The sequence below is a fragment of the Platalea leucorodia genome (assembly GCF_965183815.1).
Source record: "Platalea leucorodia genome assembly, chromosome: 5".
Lineage (NCBI taxonomy): Eukaryota > Metazoa > Chordata > Aves > Pelecaniformes > Threskiornithidae > Platalea > Platalea leucorodia.
Window position 1 is genome coordinate 30532348 of NC_138827.1, and position 23664 is coordinate 30556011.

Sequence of the window (23664 nt, forward strand, 5' to 3'; positions counted from 1 at the left end):
GGCACGTGCCGGCAGCTGCGGCTCTCCCATCCGGTGCGCACCGCGCAATGCGGCTGCCGCCGGCCCGCCCTCCCGCCGGCCGCCGTGCGGCCCGCGATGCGCTCCTCTCCCGGTCCGGTGCGCAACGTGCAACGCACAGGCCTCCGCGGGCCGCAGGGATCGGGGCGAAGCGGCCGGGCCGTACCGCTGCTACGGGGGCCGCCTCGGCGAGGGACGTGCCGCCCTCCCGACCGGCCACCGAGCCCCGACGGTTGTCACAAGCGTGTGCCCGGATGCAGGCCCTAACCGAGCCGCGGGGGCTGCGGGTGGCTCACGCCCCGGGACACCCGGCTGGGAAAGGCCAAAGCCGGAGAGACGCTCCAGCAGGACCGGGCATGCGGGACGGTTGTGTCGGCTTATTCTGAAACCCACGTCAGCCGACACGGCCCGTTACGACCCGGCCCGGCGATGGCGGCGCCCCGCGCTGCCATGGCAACTCCGCCGCGCAGCACTGCGCCTGCGCGTTCCCCGCCCTCCCGCTGACCGTTTATTAGGCCGCTGGCGTTTTTAAATCCCCTGCGCGCGCGCTGGCGGTTGGTACCTCGGAGTGCGCTTTGATTGGTTGACCGAACGGTTCCCTACCGCGCGCCGATTGGGTTGTAGCGGGCAGTGGGGGCGGGAGCGTGGCCGGTTTTGCCTTCTGATTGGCTGGCGGCTGTTGGCGGCGGGGAACGAGGGGTCGGTCGTGGGCTGAGGAAGGCGCCGGAGCGGGGCGGGACGGGTCGGGTCCTGCCGCGGACGCTGCAGCGGGAGGCGAGGCGGTTCCTGGTGCCTCCCTACAGGGAGTGCGGCGGCAGTTAGGCCTTGAGGAGGGGGTGTCACTGGCCGCTCCCCTCCTCCCTCAGGGGACGCTGGCAGGCCCCCTCCGGCGCCTGGCTGAGGGAGGGGCTGTCCCGGGCAGGCCCCACGCCGGTGCCCCACGGCAGGGAGAAGAGGAGGGGGCAGAGCTACGGACGCCCCGCATGGACCCTGTTCTGCCCGGCCTAGATCTGAGGTACCCGCTCCACGTCGGGGAAACCGCTCTGGGAGGGTCCGCCCCACCCTTCCTCGCAAAGGGTGGGAGGGCGGTGCATCGCCCCCAGGCCTTCGGGGCGCACGCCGGGCCCGATGCCGCTCTGCGAGTGTGGCTCTGGTTATAAAGAGCTGTGGGGGTGTGTTTCTGATCCGTGCTTGCCAAAAACGGGTGAAAACAGTGGGGCTTTAAAGAAGTTTCCCCTTTTACAAGCCTAAATTAGGAATTATTTTGGTGGGCGTTTAGCTTTTAATGTGAATCAATTAACTGTCGCTGGAAACATGAGAGATACGTGAGTCGCTTAGAGAGCCTCTGTAAAAATAGAGAAACTTCTTTCGTGGGAACTTGGGGAGATGCAAAGAAAGCACCTTGGCAAAGTTTGACGCCTCAGATACCTACAAAGGAAGTTCTCGTTTATTCATTAAAGAGTGTTGAGATATTTCTCAAGTGCTGTGGACTGTCAAAGGTTTTGGACTTTACTTAACAGACTTGGTTTAGGCAACTCTTAAAAAAATGTAATCCTGCTTGTGTAAATAAGTTTGCATAATTACATACTAATTTATTCAGGCATCTTTGAAGTCTGATTGCAATTTTTGCAGTATAATATTTGAGTCAAGCCAAGGCTTTATTTCAGAAGTCTTCAAAGCTTAAGTGGATTGAATGCTGACTTTAAAAAGTGACTAAAACAGGGCTCTTGGAAGCTGATCTAATGTTAAAGTTTGCTAAATCAAGATTTCCTGTGTGCTGTGGGAGTTTCTAATGACTGATAATCTTTTCCTTTCCGACAGTATATCCAGAACAGCATTTTCTTGAGCTTTATCTGCAAACTTGTAGTTTGGCCTACACATCTTCCAAGATTACATGAAAGAACTGTCAGGTAGAAAACGGAAGTTTTGTGTTGACTTTGTAGTTCATATCCTTGACAACTTCGTAGGACAGAGTTTCTGTTTCATTGGCCTGAACTTGAAAGAAAATGTACCAACAGCTTATGTATCCTATTCATTGGTTTTCTTACAGTGTTACTCCCTTGTTCCTTCTTATAAATGCTATTTGAAAGTACTAAGCTTAATCCATTTTCCTTTCTTATTTCTGTGATCTTCTTCCCAGATTTGTTCCCGAAAGAATGGTCCCTTTCAGTTTCCCTCTGTCAAAGTGTGCACTTTGGGACCCAGTCCCTATGGGTGATGTTATTGGTTCACATATTACCTACTACAGGTATGAATAACCTTTTTTTTAGCAGCTAAAGGTTAAAATAAATTAAGAATTATATGATTCAAAGTCTCATTTTTATCTTTTGAGTCTAGTGTATGACAAGGCACAAAGGAAAAAGAAACAACCAGTGTGTTCATTATAAGTATATAGGGATTTTCACTGGAAAGATTTGAGAGTTTCCCTTTCTGTGGTGTAATGCAGTCAAATGAGTTGGAGATGCCTCAGTCCAACTTACAATTTCTTTCGGTTTCCTTCCCATATGGAAAGCTGTAAAAGTAACTGCATATTGGTAGTTTTCTTTAACATGTTTTTCCTTGTCTCTAAATATTTACAGAGAAAAATATATTTTTGACAAACTGGATACAGATAGCATGCTTCAAGTAAAACTTAAAATGAAGCATTTTGCTTGCTTTAGGAATCTGGATTAAAATGCTAAAAGTTCTGAGTTTGTTTGTTTGTTTAGAATGAGTCTAGAGGCAAATCTGAAGCACTTGTGAATTTCTAGGGCAGGATATTTCCAAACAAATGGAGGGTAAAAATTGGTCCTTATTACTTGAATGGGTAATTTTTAGATAGGTGTTACAAAAATCTTGCTGTAGTTATTAGAGGAAGTATATGCATATATGTGCATGTAAGGGTGGACAGCCCTTACATGCAGGTCAGAGGGGTCTCCACTTGTACTTGCCACATAATGTTCTTTGAGTTAATATTAAAACCTCCAAGTTTTAACAAAGTTTAAAATAAATTACTTTTATTTTTAGGGAGGCACTTCACTTAGCTAATCTTGAGCAGATAGGATATGAGCCATCATCACAATATTCACATAAACCAGTAGCTTCATTTTCAACTTTGACCTCTTTCCAAGTCAAAATCAGATAAGCTATCTCAAGCTAAAATAATGCTGCTGTATTTACTGCCCTAGATTCCAAACTTACTACTTTTTTTTTTTTTTTTTACTAAATAGTGATTTTTATAATTACCTAATTTTTCTCCATCCTTGCATTCCTGTGTCATTGAGCCCAGTCTGCTGCTGCTTTGAGCATCCACACTAAATATTGTGCTGAACTGAGAGAACACCACATCAAAATTAATTAAGCTTTTTGGCCTATTCTACTCTTTAAACTTAGGAGACTTCTTAGAGGTTCTGTGTTTTGGTCTTCGTGTTTCTAACTTTTTCCACCTTCTATTAAAATAATTCACTTGTGTTCACCTCTATTTCTTGTGACAATGTTGCCCATCAGATGAAAAAAACTTTTCTCTCCTCTTGTTACTGACTCTGTATAGAAAAAAGCTCTTCTCTCTCCTTGCTATTTATTTTCCATAGGAAGAAACATTTCCCCTCTGATGTAGGTTGGCTGGAGTAGTCAAGCCAAAATATTCTTGTTGAAATGATCGAACAGAGCATTCTGTGGAGCTGCCTCAGTTAAAATGTGGCTTTCTTGAATATGAATAGTTGGGGTGATGCACAGAACAGGAGCTAAAATTCTATTGACATTTTGTACAATGTTGTTAATTCTTACCTTTTTGTTGTTTAGGGCTTTGGGCTGTTTCTGTATATTTTCTTTTTAAAGGACAAAAAAAGATGTAGTAGCTATTGCAATAGAACAAATACTTTTTAAGAAAGCATTGAAATAATTTGGGTCTTAAACTTGTTTATTGTCTCTTTTTAGAAACCCAAAATTATCTATGATGGAGAAAACCTTGCGACTTGCCTATCGCCATGCTAAGCAGAATGAAAAGAAATTATTTTCCTGTTTTTTGCTTGGGACTCTTGCAGTAGATGAAGGTAATGTTAAACATCAGGTAGACATTGGTTGGTTGAGCAAGGTGTTATGAAGGAGCCTGAGTTGTTGCTCTTGGACTCTGACTTTATTTATTTATTTTAAAGATGGGGAAGGCATAACACTAACAATAGACCGCTTTGATCCTGGTCGAGAAGTTGCTGGTGGATCAGGCAAAATTCCAACTGCGTCCCTTCCTGGAGACTTTTTGATTCCATGTACAATTAATGCCTGGGGTCCTTCTTCAGATAATATTATAGTGCACAATGCTGAAGATATCAGCTTGGCTTTCAAGGTAGGCAGCTCTTGGCAACTTTTGGGTCACTTAAACAATAAACTGTCTTCTAGGCAGGAGAGTGGAATATGCGCAGGGCTTGATTTCCAACCACCATCAGTTTCAGCCACAGCAAAGTTGTGGCTGAAGCAGGACTATTTAGTTGATTATGTGAAATGAGCTGCTTGAGTGTCATTGAAAAGTGTATCGGAAACTTAAAATCGGTTAGTCTTCACAGGTGTTTAAGGATCACACGGTCTTTAATCTTGGACTAAAATCTTGCTGTCTGACCAAGTTTTTCAGCTGGTCTGACCACCAAAACCAGCAAGACATCAGTGATTGCAGCAAACTTACTTAAACAAAAAAACCCAACTTTTTCCTTCAAATCTGTTGTGAACGAGTTGCAATATTTGCGTAATTGTTGATGATAAAGTATTGCTAGGCGAGTGACTTGCAAGAAAGTATGTAAAGTCTATGTAGGTTAGTAGTTATAGCTGAAACGTGTGCCTGTTGCTTCTGTGCTCTGCTGTAGACATATAATCTGGTAAATACACCTTCCATTCCTGTAAATGTTTGCCTGTAGTTGTTGTTGTGTGTATTTTATAATACAAATAATACTTACTTTGCATCTGAACTTTCTCATTATGATACATCCAGATGTTAAAATACAAATTTCTCGAATGCAAGTAAGAAAACTTTGACAGATCACCTTGAGCCTTCTAGTTGCTTGTTATTTTATCAGTTTTTGTACAATTTAAGTAACCCCAGGTTTTTGAATACATCATAAAACAATGCTAAGTTATGCATAGCTTAATTTCAAGTGTATTTTACATTATTCATTATATTCAGTATAGCCATGAGCTTTGGAGACCTGGGTTAACAGCTTTTTATACAGTGCCTACTGCAGTAGTAGCTGTGATGAATGATTTGAGTTCCTAGTGTAATACAACTAGAATCATGGTAGTCATATGGAGACAATTTAGTGTATTTAACTTTTCTCTTTTCCCTTCTTCTAGGGTCTGCAGCACAGTCTGTGCACTAAAGAATCACTGGATCTTTCTAAACTGCTAACTGTTAGAGCTCACATTGTTTTCACAGAAAACCTGGATAATCTACATTTTAATTTTCAATGGGCTTCTATTACTGCAGCAAATACCTTGGAATACACCCCTGTGAAGTCTGTCCCAATTATTCCCACAGCCCTAGCAAGAAATTTGAACAGTCCTATGAATATTGCACAAGTTCAAGGAACTTACAAATGTGGGTGAGTAAAGGGTGATGCTAAAGCTATCAAGGTTGCCTGGCAGTTTGTTGCATTTCCTAAAGCAGGTAGGTAGGTGAGATCTCAACCAGTGCTTTGCTTTTTAGTAAAATAACTGGCATAAAAATAACATAACTTCTTGAACTTGGAAAAATTTAAAACAAGAAACAGGAAATGGGGTAGGGCAAAAAGCTTAACTGATTCAGCAGGAGTTCTTGCTTTTGACTTCAGTAGAAGGATCTTCCTAGTGGGGCAGGGGACACACACCTCTAGTTAATATAACAAATATAAACAGCATCCAGCTTTTTTAACAATGTCATTTCTTGCCCTAGAATGAAAATCAGACGAATGTGGACTAAAGCTTTTTCTGTTAATCATGCTTGTAAGATGGTATTGGGGAATCGTTATTCTGACTGATAACTAATTTAGTAGGGTGAATTAAGGACAGATCAGAGAATTAACTTGAAGCAACTGAATGCCATTTTATTTGGAGAGAGACCTTGTGAACGCCTCTCTGAAAGTTACTCTTCAAATTTAACATGACTTGTACTTCTGGATTTGTTGTGAATACCATAATACTAAGCACATTTTGTCCTTGATAATTCTTTGATACACAGGGAACTGATGAAAATCTGAGGAGTTACTGTAAATATGGAGGAAGAATGGTTTTGCATTTTTTTTCCCTGAACTTTTTCTCTTACAGTATTTTCTAAACTTGTATTTGTCTCTTCAGGATTTTTTCTGAAAGACTGCCTTCTAAAACACTGAAAAAACCCAACTTCTCTTTTCTTTCAGCTACCTTACTATGGACCAGACACGAAAATTGCTTTTGCTGCTCGAGTCTGATCCCAAGGCTTATGCTCTGCCATTAGTTGGAGTGTAAGTGTTTGGCTCTGTTTGTACAGATTAATACACATATTGATTTGAGATGTATTTGAGGAATTACATAGTGGAAACTCAGTAATGGAACTGTCTCTAATTGGATATTTCTTCTTACTTATAGTTGGCTGAGTGGAGTTACTCATATCTGTAGTCCTCAAGTCTGGGCCTGTTGCTTGCGATATTTATTCAGTTCTTCAATTCAAGAAAGGCAAGTCACTTTTATCTATAAAACATAGAAGCTATTGGCTGCCTAAAAATGTATTCCGCAGAAATGCATGGCAACATGGGTGCTGTTCAAAGATATTTGAGGGAATTCTGTGATTCATATGTTATATAGAAGGTAAGGCTGTCTGTTTTAATTTTTCTCTCTGGTTTTGACTTCTGCCTCACAAATTTTCTATGACTGAAATGTTAGAAAGCTGGGCTGATATCTCAAAGACAGAAGAGGGTAAACATTAATATCATGAAGGTCACTGCATTTTAGTTTAAATAAGAAGCAGCAAGCAGGAAACAGTAGTTTAAACAGTGGTGGGGTTTTGGTTTTGAACTTTTCTTATGGGTGTTTTCTTTGACATAAGCTTTCTCCCTGGTTGTATCTGACCAACCTGTTGAAATATATTGATTTGCAGCTAGTACTGTCTTGTTACGACTTCCTGCTAAATATTCTGTTTTATAGTTTTTGCATTCTGATATTTTTTTTCATTGTGATGTTAGTAGATAATCATTCCTCATTCTCTACATCTTTTCACTTGTAACATTTGCCAAATTCTATTTATATGGAAGCTGGGAGGCAGTTCAGGTGTTTATAGTTTAAAGCTGCTATGCTGTATGCATAAGAATTTCTTCTGCTCAACCACACTTGCTTTTAAACTATGAAATAAAACCACATTTGGTGAACAGATGTGCCTGTAATTACAGAATAGACTTTTTTCCCTTAACAGTTTAAATATGCCCGAATACAGATAAGAGCCCAATTAGATTATTAGATAGGCAAGTTAGATGCTTGATGCTCATTAACTTTCACTGATTCCATCTTGGAAGTGGATTAGGCAGATTTGATGAACCATGCAAACAGAATTAACCTCTGCAGACTAACCGCTTAATCTGTGCATCATACATTTTTAACTCTTAAGTTGCAAGTATAACTTTAAAGTTGTGTGTGAATGCATTTTTTCAAGTATCTTGTTCCTACTGCTTTCTCTATCACATATATTATTTAAAGAAAAAACAGACACCACCCCCACCCCCCAAAGAAGCATATTACAATGATCTTTTGTGTTAAATGTTGACTGTTGTTACTCACTGTTCTCAACCTGTAGAAAAAACTTCAATATAATTTTTCTTAAAAAAAAAAATCTGTTTGCTAATGAGCATTTTTTGAATGTTTAGGGATAACTGAAACACTAAGTGTCTTTATGATAGATCTTCAACTGAATTATAAAAAAAAAAAAAAATCACAATATCGTTTTTATAGATGTTTTCTTCTATGCTATGATTGAAGTCTTCCAGGAATTCATTTAAAGTACTAAGTGATCCTAAAGGTTTGAACTAGAAAGTAGACAAATTATTCCCATTTCTCTACTTTGCTTTGATTCTTGCATGTGGCATCAGTCATAAGTCTATCTGCTCTATCTATAGCTCAGTACTGCTCAAAATGCAGTGATTCACCAGTTTGCTAAACTGTGTGATAGTTTACTCAGTATATTGAGAAACTAAAGGCTTTCTTTATGTTTCTTAAGTTTTTTTTTTTAAGACGTGTTTTTTTTCTATTTTAGGGTTTTTTCAGAATCTGGGAGTTTTCTTGTTGTGCTTTATTCATTGACACACAAGGAACCAGAGTTTTATGAGTGCGTTCCATGCAGTGGACAGACTGAACTAGGGTTTCAGATCTTAACTTGCAATGAAACAGTACACCTCTTCAAAGTAAGTGGCTTGGTTTCCTACTGCATCGTGGTACTTAAAAATTTGACTTTTAGTGTGAGTACTTAAAAGGAGGAGTTGCTATAATGTGACGCAAATGAGACTTCAGTGTTTGAAAAGTATGTAGCTCTATGAAGCTACCTTTTTACAGTGATTACTGTAAATTCAGTTTCTCTCTCAAATTGAGAGATGACCTCTAAAGCCAGCAACTGCTCACCTTTCTAATAGGATTAAGAATCTGTCTTTTAACGTAGTGTGCTGTGTTGGACTTGGTTAGTGCTCCTTCTTACTAGTGACCTTTTGGCTTTATGAGCAGAGATTCTGATTTCCTGTAGCATTTGTTAATCTGGTATGCTGTGTGCGTGCTGGACACATCTAACAACTGCTGTGGGTAACGCACATTGATGCTTTCTGGAGAGCAAAGCACGTACTTGCGCTTTGCTTGAAGTTGAATGCAAAAGGGAATTCAGTGGTTACTAATCTGCAGATCTCTTACAGCGCTACAGTAACAAAGCAGGAAGAATTTTATCTTTGTGCAAAGTAACTCATTGAAAGAATTTGGTGATACATTGTCTGTGAGATAACTAATAAGGTTTGAGGAAATTCTAAGAAGTCTCACTTCCTTACATGTTTTCCTAGACTTGTACAGAACCTGAAGTTGAATTGTTAATCTGTTGATAAGTGCTCCTATGCTCTGGCAGAGAAGCAGCTAGTGTAATGTGTGTCCTGTGCTGTTTACTCTGTTCTCTTTCCAATTAAATTTCCCTGTTCGGGGCTGCCTTCCACCTTTAGCCTAGGTACAGCTTAGCTTTCTGAAGACGACAGGCCTCTTAACAGAGGCTTACTTCTGTTATCTCCAGGGCTTGCCCAGCTGTGGTGTGTGAAACAGTATAGGAACAGTTGCTGTTTCCTATAGTGGTGGAAGGTTGTGGAAGAGTATCTAAGCAGTTACAGCAAGGAAGCATCTGCTCATGGCTATAATTAGGCCAACTACTTTAGAGTAGCAGGGGGAACAGTGTTAAACAGGAAGGGAAGTTGCCTGCCTCCTTGTAGCAGTGAAAGAATTGAGAATTGAAAGTAGAGGACAAGCAGCAAATAATCAGATATAAACGTCCCTAAAACTGTTTCTTTGTGAGTAGTACCTCAGTGATAAAAAGTTGAAAGTTTCATGCTTCACAAATACAGAAAATTTCATTCCAGAATGTTGAACCTTCAGACAAGAGCCCTATCCAGTTTGAGTTGAGTGCAGAAAAACAAAATGCAGAAACTGAGTTCTTCAGCAGAGTTTGCAAGAAACTTCCTATCAGAAGGTAAATCTTTCAGATGTCGTTTATATGCAAAAATTGAATATTTATTGCATGTGAGGCTTTTTGACCTCTGTTGTGCCAGGTGTTGCTTTAGTTGTGCATACAGTGATCTTCTTGCATTAAAATCTGTGTATGTGCTTTTTTTTATTCCTAGTGTTAATATTCTTCAAGTAAGACTGTCAAGCTGACCATATTCCAAGAAAAACTACTCGTAGTTCTAATCTTGCTACTGATGGTTGTAATTTATACAGTGGATGTTTCTAAGCTCTACAGATGGAGCTTAGTTCACTGTATTAAGCTTTCTGTGAGATCTGTCCTTTGAAGCAAATCTCTAATTGAAATCTACTTAAGTTGGTAAAAATTCCTTTTTCCTTCCGACTTTTCAGAGCTGTGAGACCTGGATAGGCTGAAACGTAGGGATTTTTAAGCACTTGATTTATCCATCAAATTTTTATCTATGACTATAAGATGGCCTTTATTTTCCCTTAAACAATGTTACAATCTTTACTGTAGCACTCCCTATCTTTCTAATATAAATCAGTGCTTTGCTGTTAGAATGTCACTTAAAAGGTGTGTATGTCTGAGGGTGCAGGGAGGGAGGGTTAGTATCTTTTTTCCCAAAAGCAGCATTTGTATTTTCACTGTTTGATCTTAGAACTGTTTGCTGTGTGAACTCCCTAGCTAACCAGGGAGGAGATATATAGCAGCTGCTTCCCAAAAAAATGATGCTGATATTGCACTGTAGATGGCACAGTGAAAAACATGAAGATTTATGTTACTGCTGCCAAATCTGAGAAGCAAACATTTTTAGTTTGATTTATTTTGGTTTTAGTCCTTCCCAAGGCTGTTCACCCAGCAAGTTGTCAGCAAGCGATCACGACTCTGGTGTAGAAGATGAGGATTTGTCCCCCAGACCAATTCCAAGTCCTCACCCCGTGAGTCAACAGGTAACTAAGTAAATAATTGTTCTAGGCATCTCTAGATGTGACACTTACAGCAGCAAAGCTCATTGTAAGGGGACTGGAGAGTATAAAGCTTGTGTCTCAAAGTGGAAAAAACTTGCAACTTTTTTTCAGGGGAAAACAGAACTGAAGAAATGGACCAAGAGTCCCAACCCCTGCTCTACTTAACCTGCTTTTTTCCAGGATTATAGACACTTTAATTCCTGTATATGCTAGAATTTGGGAACCGAGGTAGTAGGTTCTACTTTGGGAATCTTGCTACCATTAAATGGAAGAGCCATGATGTCTGAAGCAAAGATAGAGGCAGCAAACTCTTTCTTGTGTATTTCTGGGTAAATGAAATAAAGATCTGCTGGTCTGTCCTTTTTTACTGAAGCATATACATATATAATGAAATAGGAGCCCTCATACAGCATAAGTCTAGAAGGATGTGACAGTTTTGCATTATAAAATATGTTCTGTTGCACCTATCTACTGGGTCTAAGAATAGTAAGAGGGAACATATAACCCTCTTCTTGCAGGGGAAAGATCCATACTCTGAAATGCTCTCCAGGATGACATGGAGCATTCATTTGATAGACATGGCTATTACGCTGTGTGAAAGCAATTTTGCCTTCTAAGAATGATCCTAGAGATCTTGCTGCTTTTTCTGTATCTAGATTCTCCAATCTTTAGAAAAGTATTCAATGTGTAGTTGGCTTGGAGCTAGTAATGATCATATACTGATTTTAAATGAAAACATTTTCTTGGAAATTCTGCATGTGAAGAGCTGAAAGACAATATTTTAAAATTATCTTAAACTTGCTTGTGTAATTGTCCCTTCAGGTTACCAGGATCTTTCCTTCAGTTCCTGAACTGTCACTTGTTTTGGATGGGAGTTTCATAGAATCAGGACAATCGTCTAAGCCTATGGGGACTTCAAATGCTAAAAGTCTACCCTCAGCGCTACAGCAGCCTATTAAAAAGAAATGGTGCTTGGGACCTACATATTACCCCACCCAGCACTCTGAAGACAAGCAAGACTTTTCTGCTAGTATGGGAGATCCCTCTTTGAGGCAATTACCAAACCATTTAAACCAGAAAATTCCAACTTCAAGGCCTTCCAGAGGAAAGCAAGCTCTACTACAGCAACAGTTGCACTGTAAGAAAGCTTGCCCTCAATCAAGAAAAAGTTCCGGATCTTCTTCTCCTTCAACCCCTTGTAGTGGGCCTTCCCCGGACACATCTGTGCATCACCCCAGAAAGCCATCAGAAAGACTTGTATTAAATCCCGATGGAGTCGCACAGCAGGGAGAGCACCCAGTTAGAAGAACATCAATATCCAGTTCCAAGCAGCTTTCTGCTGTTACGCAGCCAGTCCTCTACACCTCTGCTTTTTCACTGCAGAGCTGCAGAAGACCACCAGAGCTGCAGGTGCCAGTTCAAGTGCCACCTTGCTGTCCAGCCAGTGCATGCAACTGTCAGTTTCCTGCTTCCATCCAATATAATCCAATAAACTCATGGCAAGGAATTGGTAAAATGAGCCCCAAACATGGAGCGGAAATCCAATCAGAGCTGGCTCAACAGAATCCATGTGCAGTGCTCCATCAAAATATCATTTGTCCAAATATTTGTTGCAATCCAGGATATACCACAAGCAGCCCTATAAGCATGGGATATCATGGGAAAATGGGGAACTGTTCTCTTGACAATAGCTTATCGCCTGGAGTAAGACTGCCTTCAAGTGCAAGCCCCTCTAGTCCGCAGTTTTGTGCAGCCCACTCACCGTGCCTGCACGTGCCCGCTTCTACAGCAGGATCAGATAATGGAATGATGGGATTATCTCCAGATGCGTACCGGGTTCTTACAGAACAAGATAGACAACTCAAATTACTTCAAGCTCAGGTTTGTGGAAATGGCAGCTTTCCCCTCTGCCCTCTTAGTGATTATGCTTTGATAGTTCCCCTGCCAAAGGAACTAACTTTTGTCTATCCTTGTTGGAACAAGGGAGCCTGTCATACCAGGTCCAGTTTGGGAGTGCAGGAGGGTCCTGATTAGCTCTGCTAATTGGTGTCCCTTAAAACAAATGAAAAATGTTTGACTCCTGATTAGATTTTTGCATTTATTTTTATCATATTTCCATAACATGAAGGTTTGCCTTTTAGCAGACTGTTTTATAATGCAAACTGATATGCCTTCTATATAAATGTTTTCCGATATATATGTCTATGTAAAAAAAATTACTGCATGGGCTATAGACTTTGGAATTATTGTAAGCGTACAGGTGACGCACAGAACGTTCTCATGTGTTGCTTTGCCCACCTTCAAGCCTGCAGCTTCCTGAGCTATTGAGGCTGTTGGTTAGAAAACTTCAGTTGTCTGTTTGCAGTAGACTGGCAGGATTTATCAGGGGTTTGTTGCTGGGCTGAAAAATTGGGCTTTGCTGCTCTCCCTAAGTTCTGTTTTAATACCAGGTTACTTTTCTTCAAAATATCAACCTGTTGAGTTACAGTGCTGGCCCTGTATTTTGCAGGGTATGATTTTGACTGAAGAGCCAGAGTTTACGTTTTGCTGCTGGTGATGAACAATAAGAATAGGAAAGTTGGAACAATTGCTCACAATACATATTTTTCCTACTTGAACTGGAAAATTGCAACTGAAATGCTTCAGATATAGTTGCTATATGTAAAATTAAGCTCTCAAAGCATGAGGGAGGGAAAGCCGTCCTTACTGTATAAATGCAGCCTTCACTGTTACGGTATTTCTCCATGGACTGTGAACTAATCGGTGAACAGGGTGGATGCAAACACTGGAGTGAACATTGCCTGGGCAACCTTAATTTTATCATTTAAGTGCTTAGCTTTGTAATTAATACAAAGTTGGTTTAGCGTGGTGTAGGGACAGTTGGCATATAAATGCTTGGCTGGTAAGTCAGTAATAGGCTTTGTATGTGAATGAAAGGGACAGAGAATACTTCCAACAAGTGTAGTGCAAATAGGCTTTACTCAAGTTGTCTTGGCATAGCTCTGCCAGCGTGCCTAAAACCTCTTCTTGGCTAGCTCTGCCAATGTCAAAATTGATGTTCTGATTTATGCTGCATGCATTGCTGAGAACTGGAAGGTTATCAGACTTCTGTGGCAATGCAGCCTGGATTTGAATCCAGACCTTAGAGGAGCCCGATTTGGTAATTCACTTTTGCCTATTATACATTATATTTTGTTGTACGAATTATAACTTTCTGATAACCGTTGCAGATCCAACGCTTATTGGAAGCACAGGCTCGTCAGGCTTGTTCCTCTGAACCAGCTGCAGCTAGCAACGCTCTGCAGCCTGAGAAGCAAGGGGACCTTGTTTCTATGGAAACACAGTCCTCAGCCGGCTCACATGTGAGGAAAAGTGTGAGCATTGCTGTGAGCACAGGTAACACTTTAGTCTTTAAAAATAGACTGGCATCACTTTATCCGGATGTTCCTGTGATTTGTTTGGGCGTGGAGGGAATGTTTTGCAGAAATGCTGAACGTACACAAGCGTGCACCTAGATACAAACACCAGCTAAGTTCTCTAGGTGATACTTGCAAGTTTAGGCTGGAGCTACTTTTGTCGTTGGGCTGCAGTGGCAGTGATTGGCATCACTGGAAGAATTACTTTTTGCAATAGCTTTAGCAAGGTCTTCTATTTTACGTTGTGCCTTATTGAAAGAAAAAGTCCACATCTTTTTTTTAATTAATACACTGTTTTTAAAAGTAATAGCTCCTATCCCATATCATGTTCTATTAAATATATTATTGATGTTTTTTTGTAAGTCATGCATTTACATGCATGGAGAGGAGACTGTATTTGCTTTAATTTTAGCAAGTTATGCAGCTGTGTCTATAAAGTTACATATTAATGTATCGGTTCATGTTAAATCCATGGAAATACTGTGGTTAGTCTGGAGGAAATTTTCAAACTGGCTCAAGGTCAATGTATTAAAATGCTTTAATACAACCATTTCTTTTCGTCAAGTATGCTTTGGAAGAAACCAGGACTTGAATGATGTTTTGGCAACTCTTAGCTGTTCTAATCCCTAAATTGCTTTTTAAATGGTGAAAAAAAAACTGAATGTGAAGAAATTATTCCTCTAGCTTTACAAAGCCAAAGGGTCTCAGAAGATAGTAATGACTTCCCTTAAATGGGTAAATCTCTAATTCTCTTCTAGGTGCTAGCTTATTTTGGAACACAGCCTCAGAAAAACAAGACGACTCCATGCCACAAGGAAAAAAAGAAGATGAAGAGATTTCTAAGGAAGACATAAGCATTTCAATTAATGCTGAACAAGATGCAAGTAATACAAGTATTGCTTCTTCCTTAAAGGTGGTTGACATGCCCAGCTTTGTAGACAGTATTCATCTTGTGGAAGAAGGAACTAATCAGAACACTCTCCAGTGAGTAACCAGAAATATCTTGTGTTCACATAATAAGCTGAACTGCCTTTCATAAGTGACTACTTTCATAATTATTTTTTTCAGGAATTACAGTCACCTGATTTCAGTTGTTGTGTTCTTTCCCTTCTTTGTTTTTTAATCATGCTTCGAATTGTACAGCTCACCAAAACACAGTTGCCTTTAGAGTCTGCATTTATCAGTCATGCACGTTTAGCTAGCCTACCTATCAGCAGCAGCTGACGGCAAAAGCCTTTAACTTGGAGAAACATGTACAGTGCTGGCAGCATTCCCTTTCTTACCTTAAATCCTGACGGGGGAAAGGGGATGCTGCTGTAGTCAGTTGTTTTCCTACAGTGGCTTTTCCCTGTCAGCGTGCAGAACCCTTTCAATTTTGAGGGGCTTAGGATGAGGGGTTTATGATTATATGACCATTCCCTGAATTTTTCTGCGTTTTACACCTAATTACTTTGTGTGTGCTGAATGCAGGTACCAACTTCACTGCTGTTAATTTAATTATTTTTAAGCTCAGATTTGCTATAGTGCAATGACTAATCTCAGACTAATTTGGGAAGTGATTTTTAAAATATTTTTAATTATCTGTATGGATGTTATTTTTACACAGGGAATAGCTCAACAATGTATTACTTCTAATGATCTAATATTCTCCAAGTATAAAAGACCAAAGGAGGGGGAATACTCTTCCAGTTAAATTAGGTTTCTAAAATAATCATATTGGGAAAGATGATGATAATTAAGCTATAACTTAAATATTCATAGCCCTTGATTAGAGTATTATCTGCAAACATATACTGCTACCATAAATGTTACTGATTCAAATCAGTCTTTTGAATGTTGTACTTTATAGAGATGCCATCTTAAGGTTCTCTTCAACTTGGATTCGTAAACTTGTAAAATAGCTGTATGAGTATCTTGTAGGAAGAATGTAGAGCATCACCCACATTTCTTTGAGGAGGAGGGGAACATTTTTGGGAATGATGAATAATTGCTAGTGTAACAGTAACTGATAACCTACATTGACTATCTAGTATGTCACGTGATTTAAATCTTATCGCTTTCAACACAGGCAATTGATCAGTTGAGTTCTGAAATTCCCTTATCTTGCACTTGTCTCCTGAGGAGGAACAGGAAGGGGGAGGAGGGTTGCTTAAGGATCTCCTCAGGATGATAGTACTATTGATATGTCTGGTCTCAAAAGGTTTATGCGATGCACACACCAGCTAGCTGAAGGGGATGCAGAGCATTGCATTGTAACTCATTCTAGAATATTTACCCTTTTTATCTGGAAACTTCAGGATAGATTATGGTTCCTCTTTCACATCTGCTATTGAGAAATATTTCAACTAGGTGTTTGTTCTCAGTTCATGATACTCAGTGTGCATTGTGTATGTGTGTACTTGGAACAGTGTCTTTGAGAAGTTTTTAAAGTGGTTTTAAACTACCAGAGGAATCTTGTGATCAGTTACTCACCTTGGTAAAAATGGCTTTTTCAATAAGTCATGTTTCAGAACGTATGGAAGATACATTACTCCTAAAGGCTTTTAAGTCTCCATAAAAATGCTGAAAACATAAGACAAATTCCAAATTGTTAATAACTTTAATGTCATCTGCTTTAAGGTTAAGTCATAGAGTGTCACTGGGTTCTGACTAGTCCAGAGAAGCCATTGCCGTTTTCAAATCATCTTTTGAAAAACTAGGTCAGGCTGTTGTAGTTTCACATTGTGGGGGGTATCTCCTCAGTCCTCAAATGACTTTTGAAAGAAAATGACTGCAGAAAGGAGCAAAGCCTCCTGCAAAAGACAAACGGAGAAATGTTAGGATCTGTTTCTAGTACTCGATTTTTCTCCTCTTCTGGTGTTCATGAAAAGATAAGGTACCCGTAGTGATACTTGTGCTTTCTGTTTCAAGGAAATATCTAGCTATCTCGGTGTTCTCTTTCAGAAATGGAAACGTTTCCCAAGCACTTGTTCGCAGTTCATCCTTGGAAGGAAGTGTTAGCGTGTCTTTACAGAAAGAACCAACAGAGGGAGCCAGCAACCACGTGGTGGTAACAAGTGAGCAAAACTCAGAGCCACCTGCCTCGTTGCTGCCTCGGCATCCATCAGAGGATCAGAAGCTTTACCAGGACTTACTGGTAATTCATTTAAATTTTATATTCTGCACTGAATGCAACAGTCAAAACAGCATACTGCTGAAGTTTTGATGTGGTATTGGCATGAATGAGAATTGCGCGCAATTTTCAAGTTCACGTGTTCTGCTCTACAAAAAAGTTCCGAGTCTGTGGTTCTTCATTTTTTAAGGTTTAAGTGGTTATTCTGTACTTCGCTCTTCCATGCATACATGGAGTACTGTCTGCTGCCTAATAAGTAATAATTCTTTAGTTAAAAGATAAAGTCAGTTAATAACTTCCCCAATTAGTGCCCTTTAAAATAGCACAGCATTTTACCTTCAGTTGCCTTAAAGGGCAGATACTGATACTCTTCAAGATTCAAGTATGTGATGTGTTTAAATTCAGAATAGACTCTTACAGAAAGCTTGAAACATAAGGTATTCCAGTGTTTGACTACACTGCTGTGAGTTTACATGATTGCATCTGAACTGAATCTGAATTTGGCTTGTTTGTCAGAATAAGCTGTTAACCCATTTAGTTGGATTTTGAGTTGCATAAGAATACACCAGGATTTTGTTTTTTGACAGCTCCTGCATGTCATGATGTTTTTGTCCATGTGGTCTCTCCTCTGCTCCCTTTTTCTGTAGGGCCAAGTGAACCACCTCTTAAAGTCCTCGGAAAAGCAAGATCACTTGCCTCTTAAAGCAGGATTTGTTAATGATGATGGTCCTAAGTATCAGAATATTGATGATACAACAGAAATTACTTCAGAGACTGACACGGGAGTGGTGGATAAAGAGAGTGTGATTAGTGCTACAGTCAAACAACTGAAGAGTCTTGGAGTGACAATTGACTCGCCTGGCAAAATGAAGAAAAATACACACAAAGTGGAGAATGCCAGGTAAAATACTGGGTTTTTTGAGTAGTAATTTGTAGATCCAACTGAAAATGACGATTGGCTCAATGAGCAAAGAGAAGGAACTGTGTTCACTGCTGCTGGGGTTTTGTTTGGCAACTTGGTCCGCATTTCTTGCAAAGATGAAACACTGGCTCCTGCTATGGGTATTTCAGACAGGTTTAAGAGCTCTGCTAGAAAAACTCAGGTTAATTAAATATAACACAAGTAGCTCTGGCTGTTAGAGCATCTGGTGATTCTTAAAATATTGTGCATGCAGTAGCACACAATTCCCGAGAATAATAGCGAAGCTCCTTGAGTAATTTCAGTCCTTTGGGCTATGTCAAAGTATTCCAGAGAAACACTGGACTTGGGAGGCTGAACGTTAAGCAGCTATATATTTTGTCACTGCTTCTTAACCCTTGTCTTGCACTTCACCAGTATAAGTGAAATTGTTATCATGGCTTTGATACATAATCAAAATTGGTTCTGTCCTAATTGCTTGTTTTTGTGAGTGCTTTCACTTCAAACAGGGAGGCTGCAGTGGCTGGGGAGGGAAACAGCCTTGATGAAACAGAAGGAGCAGAAGTAATTTCTGAAGAAGGTGTTTGAGGCACAGAAATTTACTTACATAGCTGCTCAGGCATAGGCTAACTGCCTGGTACAGCTTCACTTTCATCCTTATTGTCTTGTTGATACTACTGTATAACTGTTAGGAGATGGTTAGATTTTTGTTGTTTACCTAATTAATCTTCTCTTCAGCTATGCATCAAAAGCTGTTTCCAGTCATACAGTTTCTAAGCTCTTTTCTCTCCTTTTCACTTGAATTTCATCAGGCATTTTTTTCTGGTATTTCTGGGCTACCTTCCTGGATGGAGAGTCTGTCAGTGTTCTTTTAATATCAATAATATACTAATAACTGAACCCACAAGACAAAACTGGAATTCTTGGGTTTTTTTTTTTTTCTTCAAACTTGGGAAGTGGGGTGGGATTCTTCCTTCTGCCACTTTCATGACTGATAAACAATTCTGAGAAATGGTCTATAGCTCAGTAGAGAAGGAAACAGTAGTGCAACTCCATAGCATAATTAATGGTTGTTCATCTGAGCCAGGAGTTTACACTCCCTAAGGAAACTTCAGAATCTCTGCTCAGTGAAATAGGAAGAGTCTTAACTCTCAACACAAGGAGTTTAAGTTTATGAACTAGTGTATGACGCAGGTGCTAAATGTGCTAGTTTATAACCACTACCAGTGTACCAGAGCTTGTCCTTTCAGTGTTTAAACACCTAATGTATGTAAGAAATTGGTGTACCAAGCAACAGAACCAATGAACATTTCCATTACTGAAGGATGCCTTCAAAAACTAGAACCTTGTAAGCTTCTGGAAACAGATACTATGTCAGAGTTCCTGTAAAAATCCTGGAATTGGCATGCACTGGGAAAGGGGAGATGTTCTTGGTTTCTGTCACTGGGCTCGTATCTTCTATCTAGCTATAAATTTTGGATTGGATGGCAGCATCTGGAGTCTTAGGGCCAGAGGCATATAATGTCACGTTCACTGGTGAGAATAGACCAAGAGCTTAAACCTGCAAAAGCAGCTCTGAAACCTGCTAGAGGCAGGTTCTTCTTCATACGAGGGTTGTGGTTAGTATTGAAGCAGAAGGGAGTATCATCAATTCTCTAACACTGTATTTGGATATTGTCAGTGTAAGTAGCTGGAGAGCTGCTTTTTAGTACATGCTGAATGTATGATCTTGGCATTGAGCAGGCTGATTGAGCTGTGGTGTTCAGAAGGAAGGAGAAATTGGTACAGCAAGCAAAATGAAACTATCAGATTATATTGTAAAATGCGTACATTACTCAGCTAACTTTTTGATGCTTTATTTCAGCATCTTGGCGTGCATAAATCCTGAAGCAGTGGTTCCTGGACTAAATTATATGTCATTTGCCAATGTCAGCATGTGTGGCTTAACTCCTAATGTTGTTGATCTGAGCATGGAAGCAAACGCTATAGCACTCAAGTATCTCAGTGAAAATCAGTTATCTCGACTTTCTTTCAGTCGCTCAGGCCAAAATCCTCCTGCAGATTTCTCTTTCCAAGACCTATTGCATACAAATATGGACAAGAGCATGGTGGGTCTTAGCTTAATTTCACCAAACAATATGTCTTTTGCAACCAAGAAGTACATGAAGCGATACGGGCTGATACAGGGCAATGACAGTAGTGAAGATGAAGAGGAACTGCAGGTTCAAGTTGGCAGTTCTGGTGCTGTCAAAAGTGAAAGCATGCTGGACAAAAACTGTACCCCTGTGTTGGATGGCTTCAACCACTGGACTGAATTATCCACAAGAACTGATGGAAGACTTCCCATCCAGCTAAAAAGTCACAGCAGAGAGCTGACTACTAATCCTTCTCCACCAGAATTAAACAGCCCTGTATTAAGAAATATAACAAACGAAATTCTTCCTCCCAGAGCAGATCAAGCAGATGAGAACTCAGTTCAGGTTTTAAAGGATTTAAAATCAAAACCCAAATTGTTTCCTGGGAGAGTTGAATTCACTGAACAGCCTGGCAGGAAAGATGAAGGAGATATTCAGGTCTTCCCTGGAAATCTGCATACTCCAGCCCTTGAAACATTAAACCAGTCGAACAGCATGAATTCTGTTGGCACCATTCTTGATGTGAAACAACTCAGGCAGTTGCCAAAGTTGTTCTGAACATCCCCCAAGATGGCTGGCAACCACCGTTTCAAATCTGAGAGGGAGCCCTCTGTAAAAGACTAGAGGAAACCAAGGATTAAGCTGTCTTTGAAGCGGTCACTTTGTTGTAGCAATGTAAAACTTGCAGAACTGAGTTTTCAGCCCAGGTCGGGGACACCTCTAAATGCCTGGTTGAGTCAGTGCTGAGCAGCGCTGAAGTATGTGTGCACTTTTATTTACAGTTAGGCATGGTTTTTAAAGTATCTAAAAAGTGAACCAACTTGAGCCCAAGATGTACTCTTAATATACTTTTAACAAGGACGCTTATTTAAATGTTCTCCTGTTGACTTTTTTAAAACACTGACTTTTACATGTTTGTGCCAACTGTGAGCCATCGATATTGTGTGTGGCAGAGCAGGGGTAAGAGAGCTAAAGCACTAATTTCTAGAAATTTGCTGACATGGTTGGATTACTGGGGCGGGGGTTGTGTCTGGTAGAAAGGGAAGTATAACTGTGGCTTTACTTTGCATTAAATTATTTTGAATTCAGCCAAAATGGCACATATAACTGTCTATATCATGAAATCCTGGAAGGAAATTGGAAAAACTAGCACTTTTAAAACTTTCGTGATTTCTTTTTTTTTTTTTTTCCCTGAATGAATGTTTTCTATTTATTTAAGAAGTGCATATTGCTCATAAATGTCAAAGATCCCATTAAAAAAAATATTCCTCAGTTGTCTGATGTAGCCTTTATTTAAGATATTTGCCACTTCCCAGTCATTGATTAGAATGGCTAACTGGAAGTGTGAGGATGTCACTTGCTACTGAACTCTTCAAGAATTCCGATACTGGGTGGTGGGGTAAGCAAAAATAACTTATTTTACTTTGTTCTGTATTAACATGCAAATATTCTGTCATCAAGCACTACAGTCTATTAATGAAACAGCCTTTTTCCATCACCCTGTGATGATATTGCACAAGTTGAGGAATTCAGTTATTTATTGTTTAACGATTCCATTTCTGTTAAGACTTTACTTTTGTTCAATTTTTAGGTGTAGTAGGTATTTTTGCGGTTAATTGTTTGTTGTCTTATGTGACACAGTAACCCGCTGGCGCTGGAAGCCCCGGGTGCCCGGTGCAGGCTGGGACAGCTCTGCCCGCCCTGGGCGAGTACGCCTGAGGACACGGCTCCGCGAGCACGGCTGTCCTCACCTCTCGGTCTTGGAAATGAGACAGCGGCCCTGGAAGCGGCACTTCATTCCCTTTCCCACCATTCCTGAGGGGAGGACAGGGCGGAATGACAGTGAACCATCTGTTTTCTTACTGGCCGTAGCGCAGCAACGTGCTTTAACGGGAGTTTGTTCAAACTTTGTTTTAATGATGGCATTGTCTCAACAGAAGTTCAGCCTGCGGTGCTGACCTTGTCTTTCCTGCTCCGAGAGTGTTAAACCAGAGATTAAAACACCCCACACTGAAGTCCCGGGCCTTTCCCGTTCAAAGCCAAAGGACTGCACTGTTCGTTTATGGTGTGTTTGAGTGGGCACTAATTGCTAATTAATTTATTACAATCACATGCAAGTCTTTTCCAGCATCTACCACCCTTGTGGGCCTTTGTGGATTAAGAATCGGGGTTGAAATAAACCATTTTCTATTTCAGATCCAGTACAGAGAGAGGAAGGCAGCGGCTCCCTTCAAGCCGTGTCAGAATTTCTCTCCTCCCACGCAAGCCTCTTCCATCAACAAGAGTATTTGCTTCCTTTCAGGAAAGGTGCTGCTTTGCTGTGCTGAAAAATAAAACCTTTCTCACTCCCTGAATCTCCCCTGGATCAGGCACAAGCTTATTATCTGGCAGCCCATTTTCTGCTGAATCAGTCAAAAAATAGTTAATGTTTTTGAACATTCCAGCGAGATGAATGAGGCAATTCATACCTCTGAGCTATTGTTGTAGGGTTTTGTTCTTTGTTTCCTATTGTAAAATGTCTGGAAACACAGGAAGATGACAGTTGTATTGGTTAATATTTTAAAGACTTTCTTCAAATGCTGGAGGGCTAGAAAAGATTTGAAAACAAAAGCCAAACTACTTGTGCGCAGCTCAGGACAAGGGTGTGGTGGTGTATTAAGTTATACAAATCATATAATCCTGGACAGCAACTTCTGAGCAAGTGAAACATTAATTTACTTGACCAAAACAAAAAACCACCCTTCCCTAAAGCAGCTTTTCTTTTCCTAGCGTAGTGCTGAGTAATTTCAATTTTTTTTTTTTTTCTGAAGCACTTTTTTTTTTTCTGAAGCACTTTTTTTACTGCAGCTTGGAGTCAAAAATACACGGAAAGCTGGGCCTGGCTTTGTTAACCCGAGCAATGGGGACCAAACTCAAGCGCTGGCTCGATCGCACGTTCTGGCAGTGACGTGTGGAGGGGCAGCGCCGTTTAAGGCTTTATTGTTGGGTTTTCTTTTTTGCTTCTGTTGTTTCTAGCTATCCTTTGTTATAATTAAAGGAGGATATTTACAGCGCTTGCTCGAAAGGTTTTGGGCCTGCTCAGAGCATCACTGACCTCTTTATTCTGTATAATTTTGGTCCTCCCTGCCCCGACCCCCGGGCTCGCTGCCTCTTGTGGAAGGGGGGAGCGGGGGCGAGCTGCGGGTTGCTCGGCGGGACCGGGAAGCCCACCCGCGGCAGGGCGGCGGCGAGGAAAGGGGCCGGTTACTCGCCCCGTTAGGCTCGGGGGGGGGGTTGCCCCGCGAGGGGCAGCCGTGCGGGCGGGGGTGGGTTGACGGCGGCCACGGCTGCCGCCCCACCGGTGGCAGGCACGGGTGGGAATGGTCCCGCAGCGGCTCTCGGTGCACAGAAGATGCTCGGCTTCCTAATCTCCCCCGCCCAGCCCCGGCT

The 23664-nt window shown here is 40.8% G+C and overlaps 1 protein-coding gene across 3 annotated transcripts; it reads left to right on the plus strand.

The window, feature by feature from the left end:
• Positions 1-62: 62 nt before the first annotated feature.
• On the plus strand, positions 63-21424 carry STIL (STIL centriolar assembly protein). 3 transcript variants are annotated; one of them, XM_082314128.1, is made up of 17 exons: positions 63-1033; positions 1840-1928; positions 2159-2266; positions 3934-4049; positions 4152-4339; positions 5335-5582; positions 6375-6458; positions 6583-6669; positions 8237-8384; positions 9582-9691; positions 10521-10635; positions 11476-12534; positions 13884-14049; positions 14828-15053; positions 17013-17205; positions 17829-18082; positions 19965-21424. In XM_082314128.1, the coding sequence occupies exons 3-17, from the start codon at positions 2175-2177 to the stop codon at positions 20791-20793; spliced, it is 3915 nt and encodes a 1304-aa protein (XP_082170254.1). In that variant the 5' UTR covers positions 63-1033; positions 1840-1928; positions 2159-2174; the 3' UTR covers positions 20794-21424. The 3 variants fall into 3 exon arrangements, with proteins under 3 accessions (XP_082170254.1, XP_082170253.1, XP_082170255.1); XM_082314127.1 differs by lacking the exon at positions 1840-1928; XM_082314129.1 differs by lacking the exon at positions 63-1033 and having other exon boundaries at positions 1411-1928.
• Positions 21425-23664: the final 2240 nt, after the last annotated feature.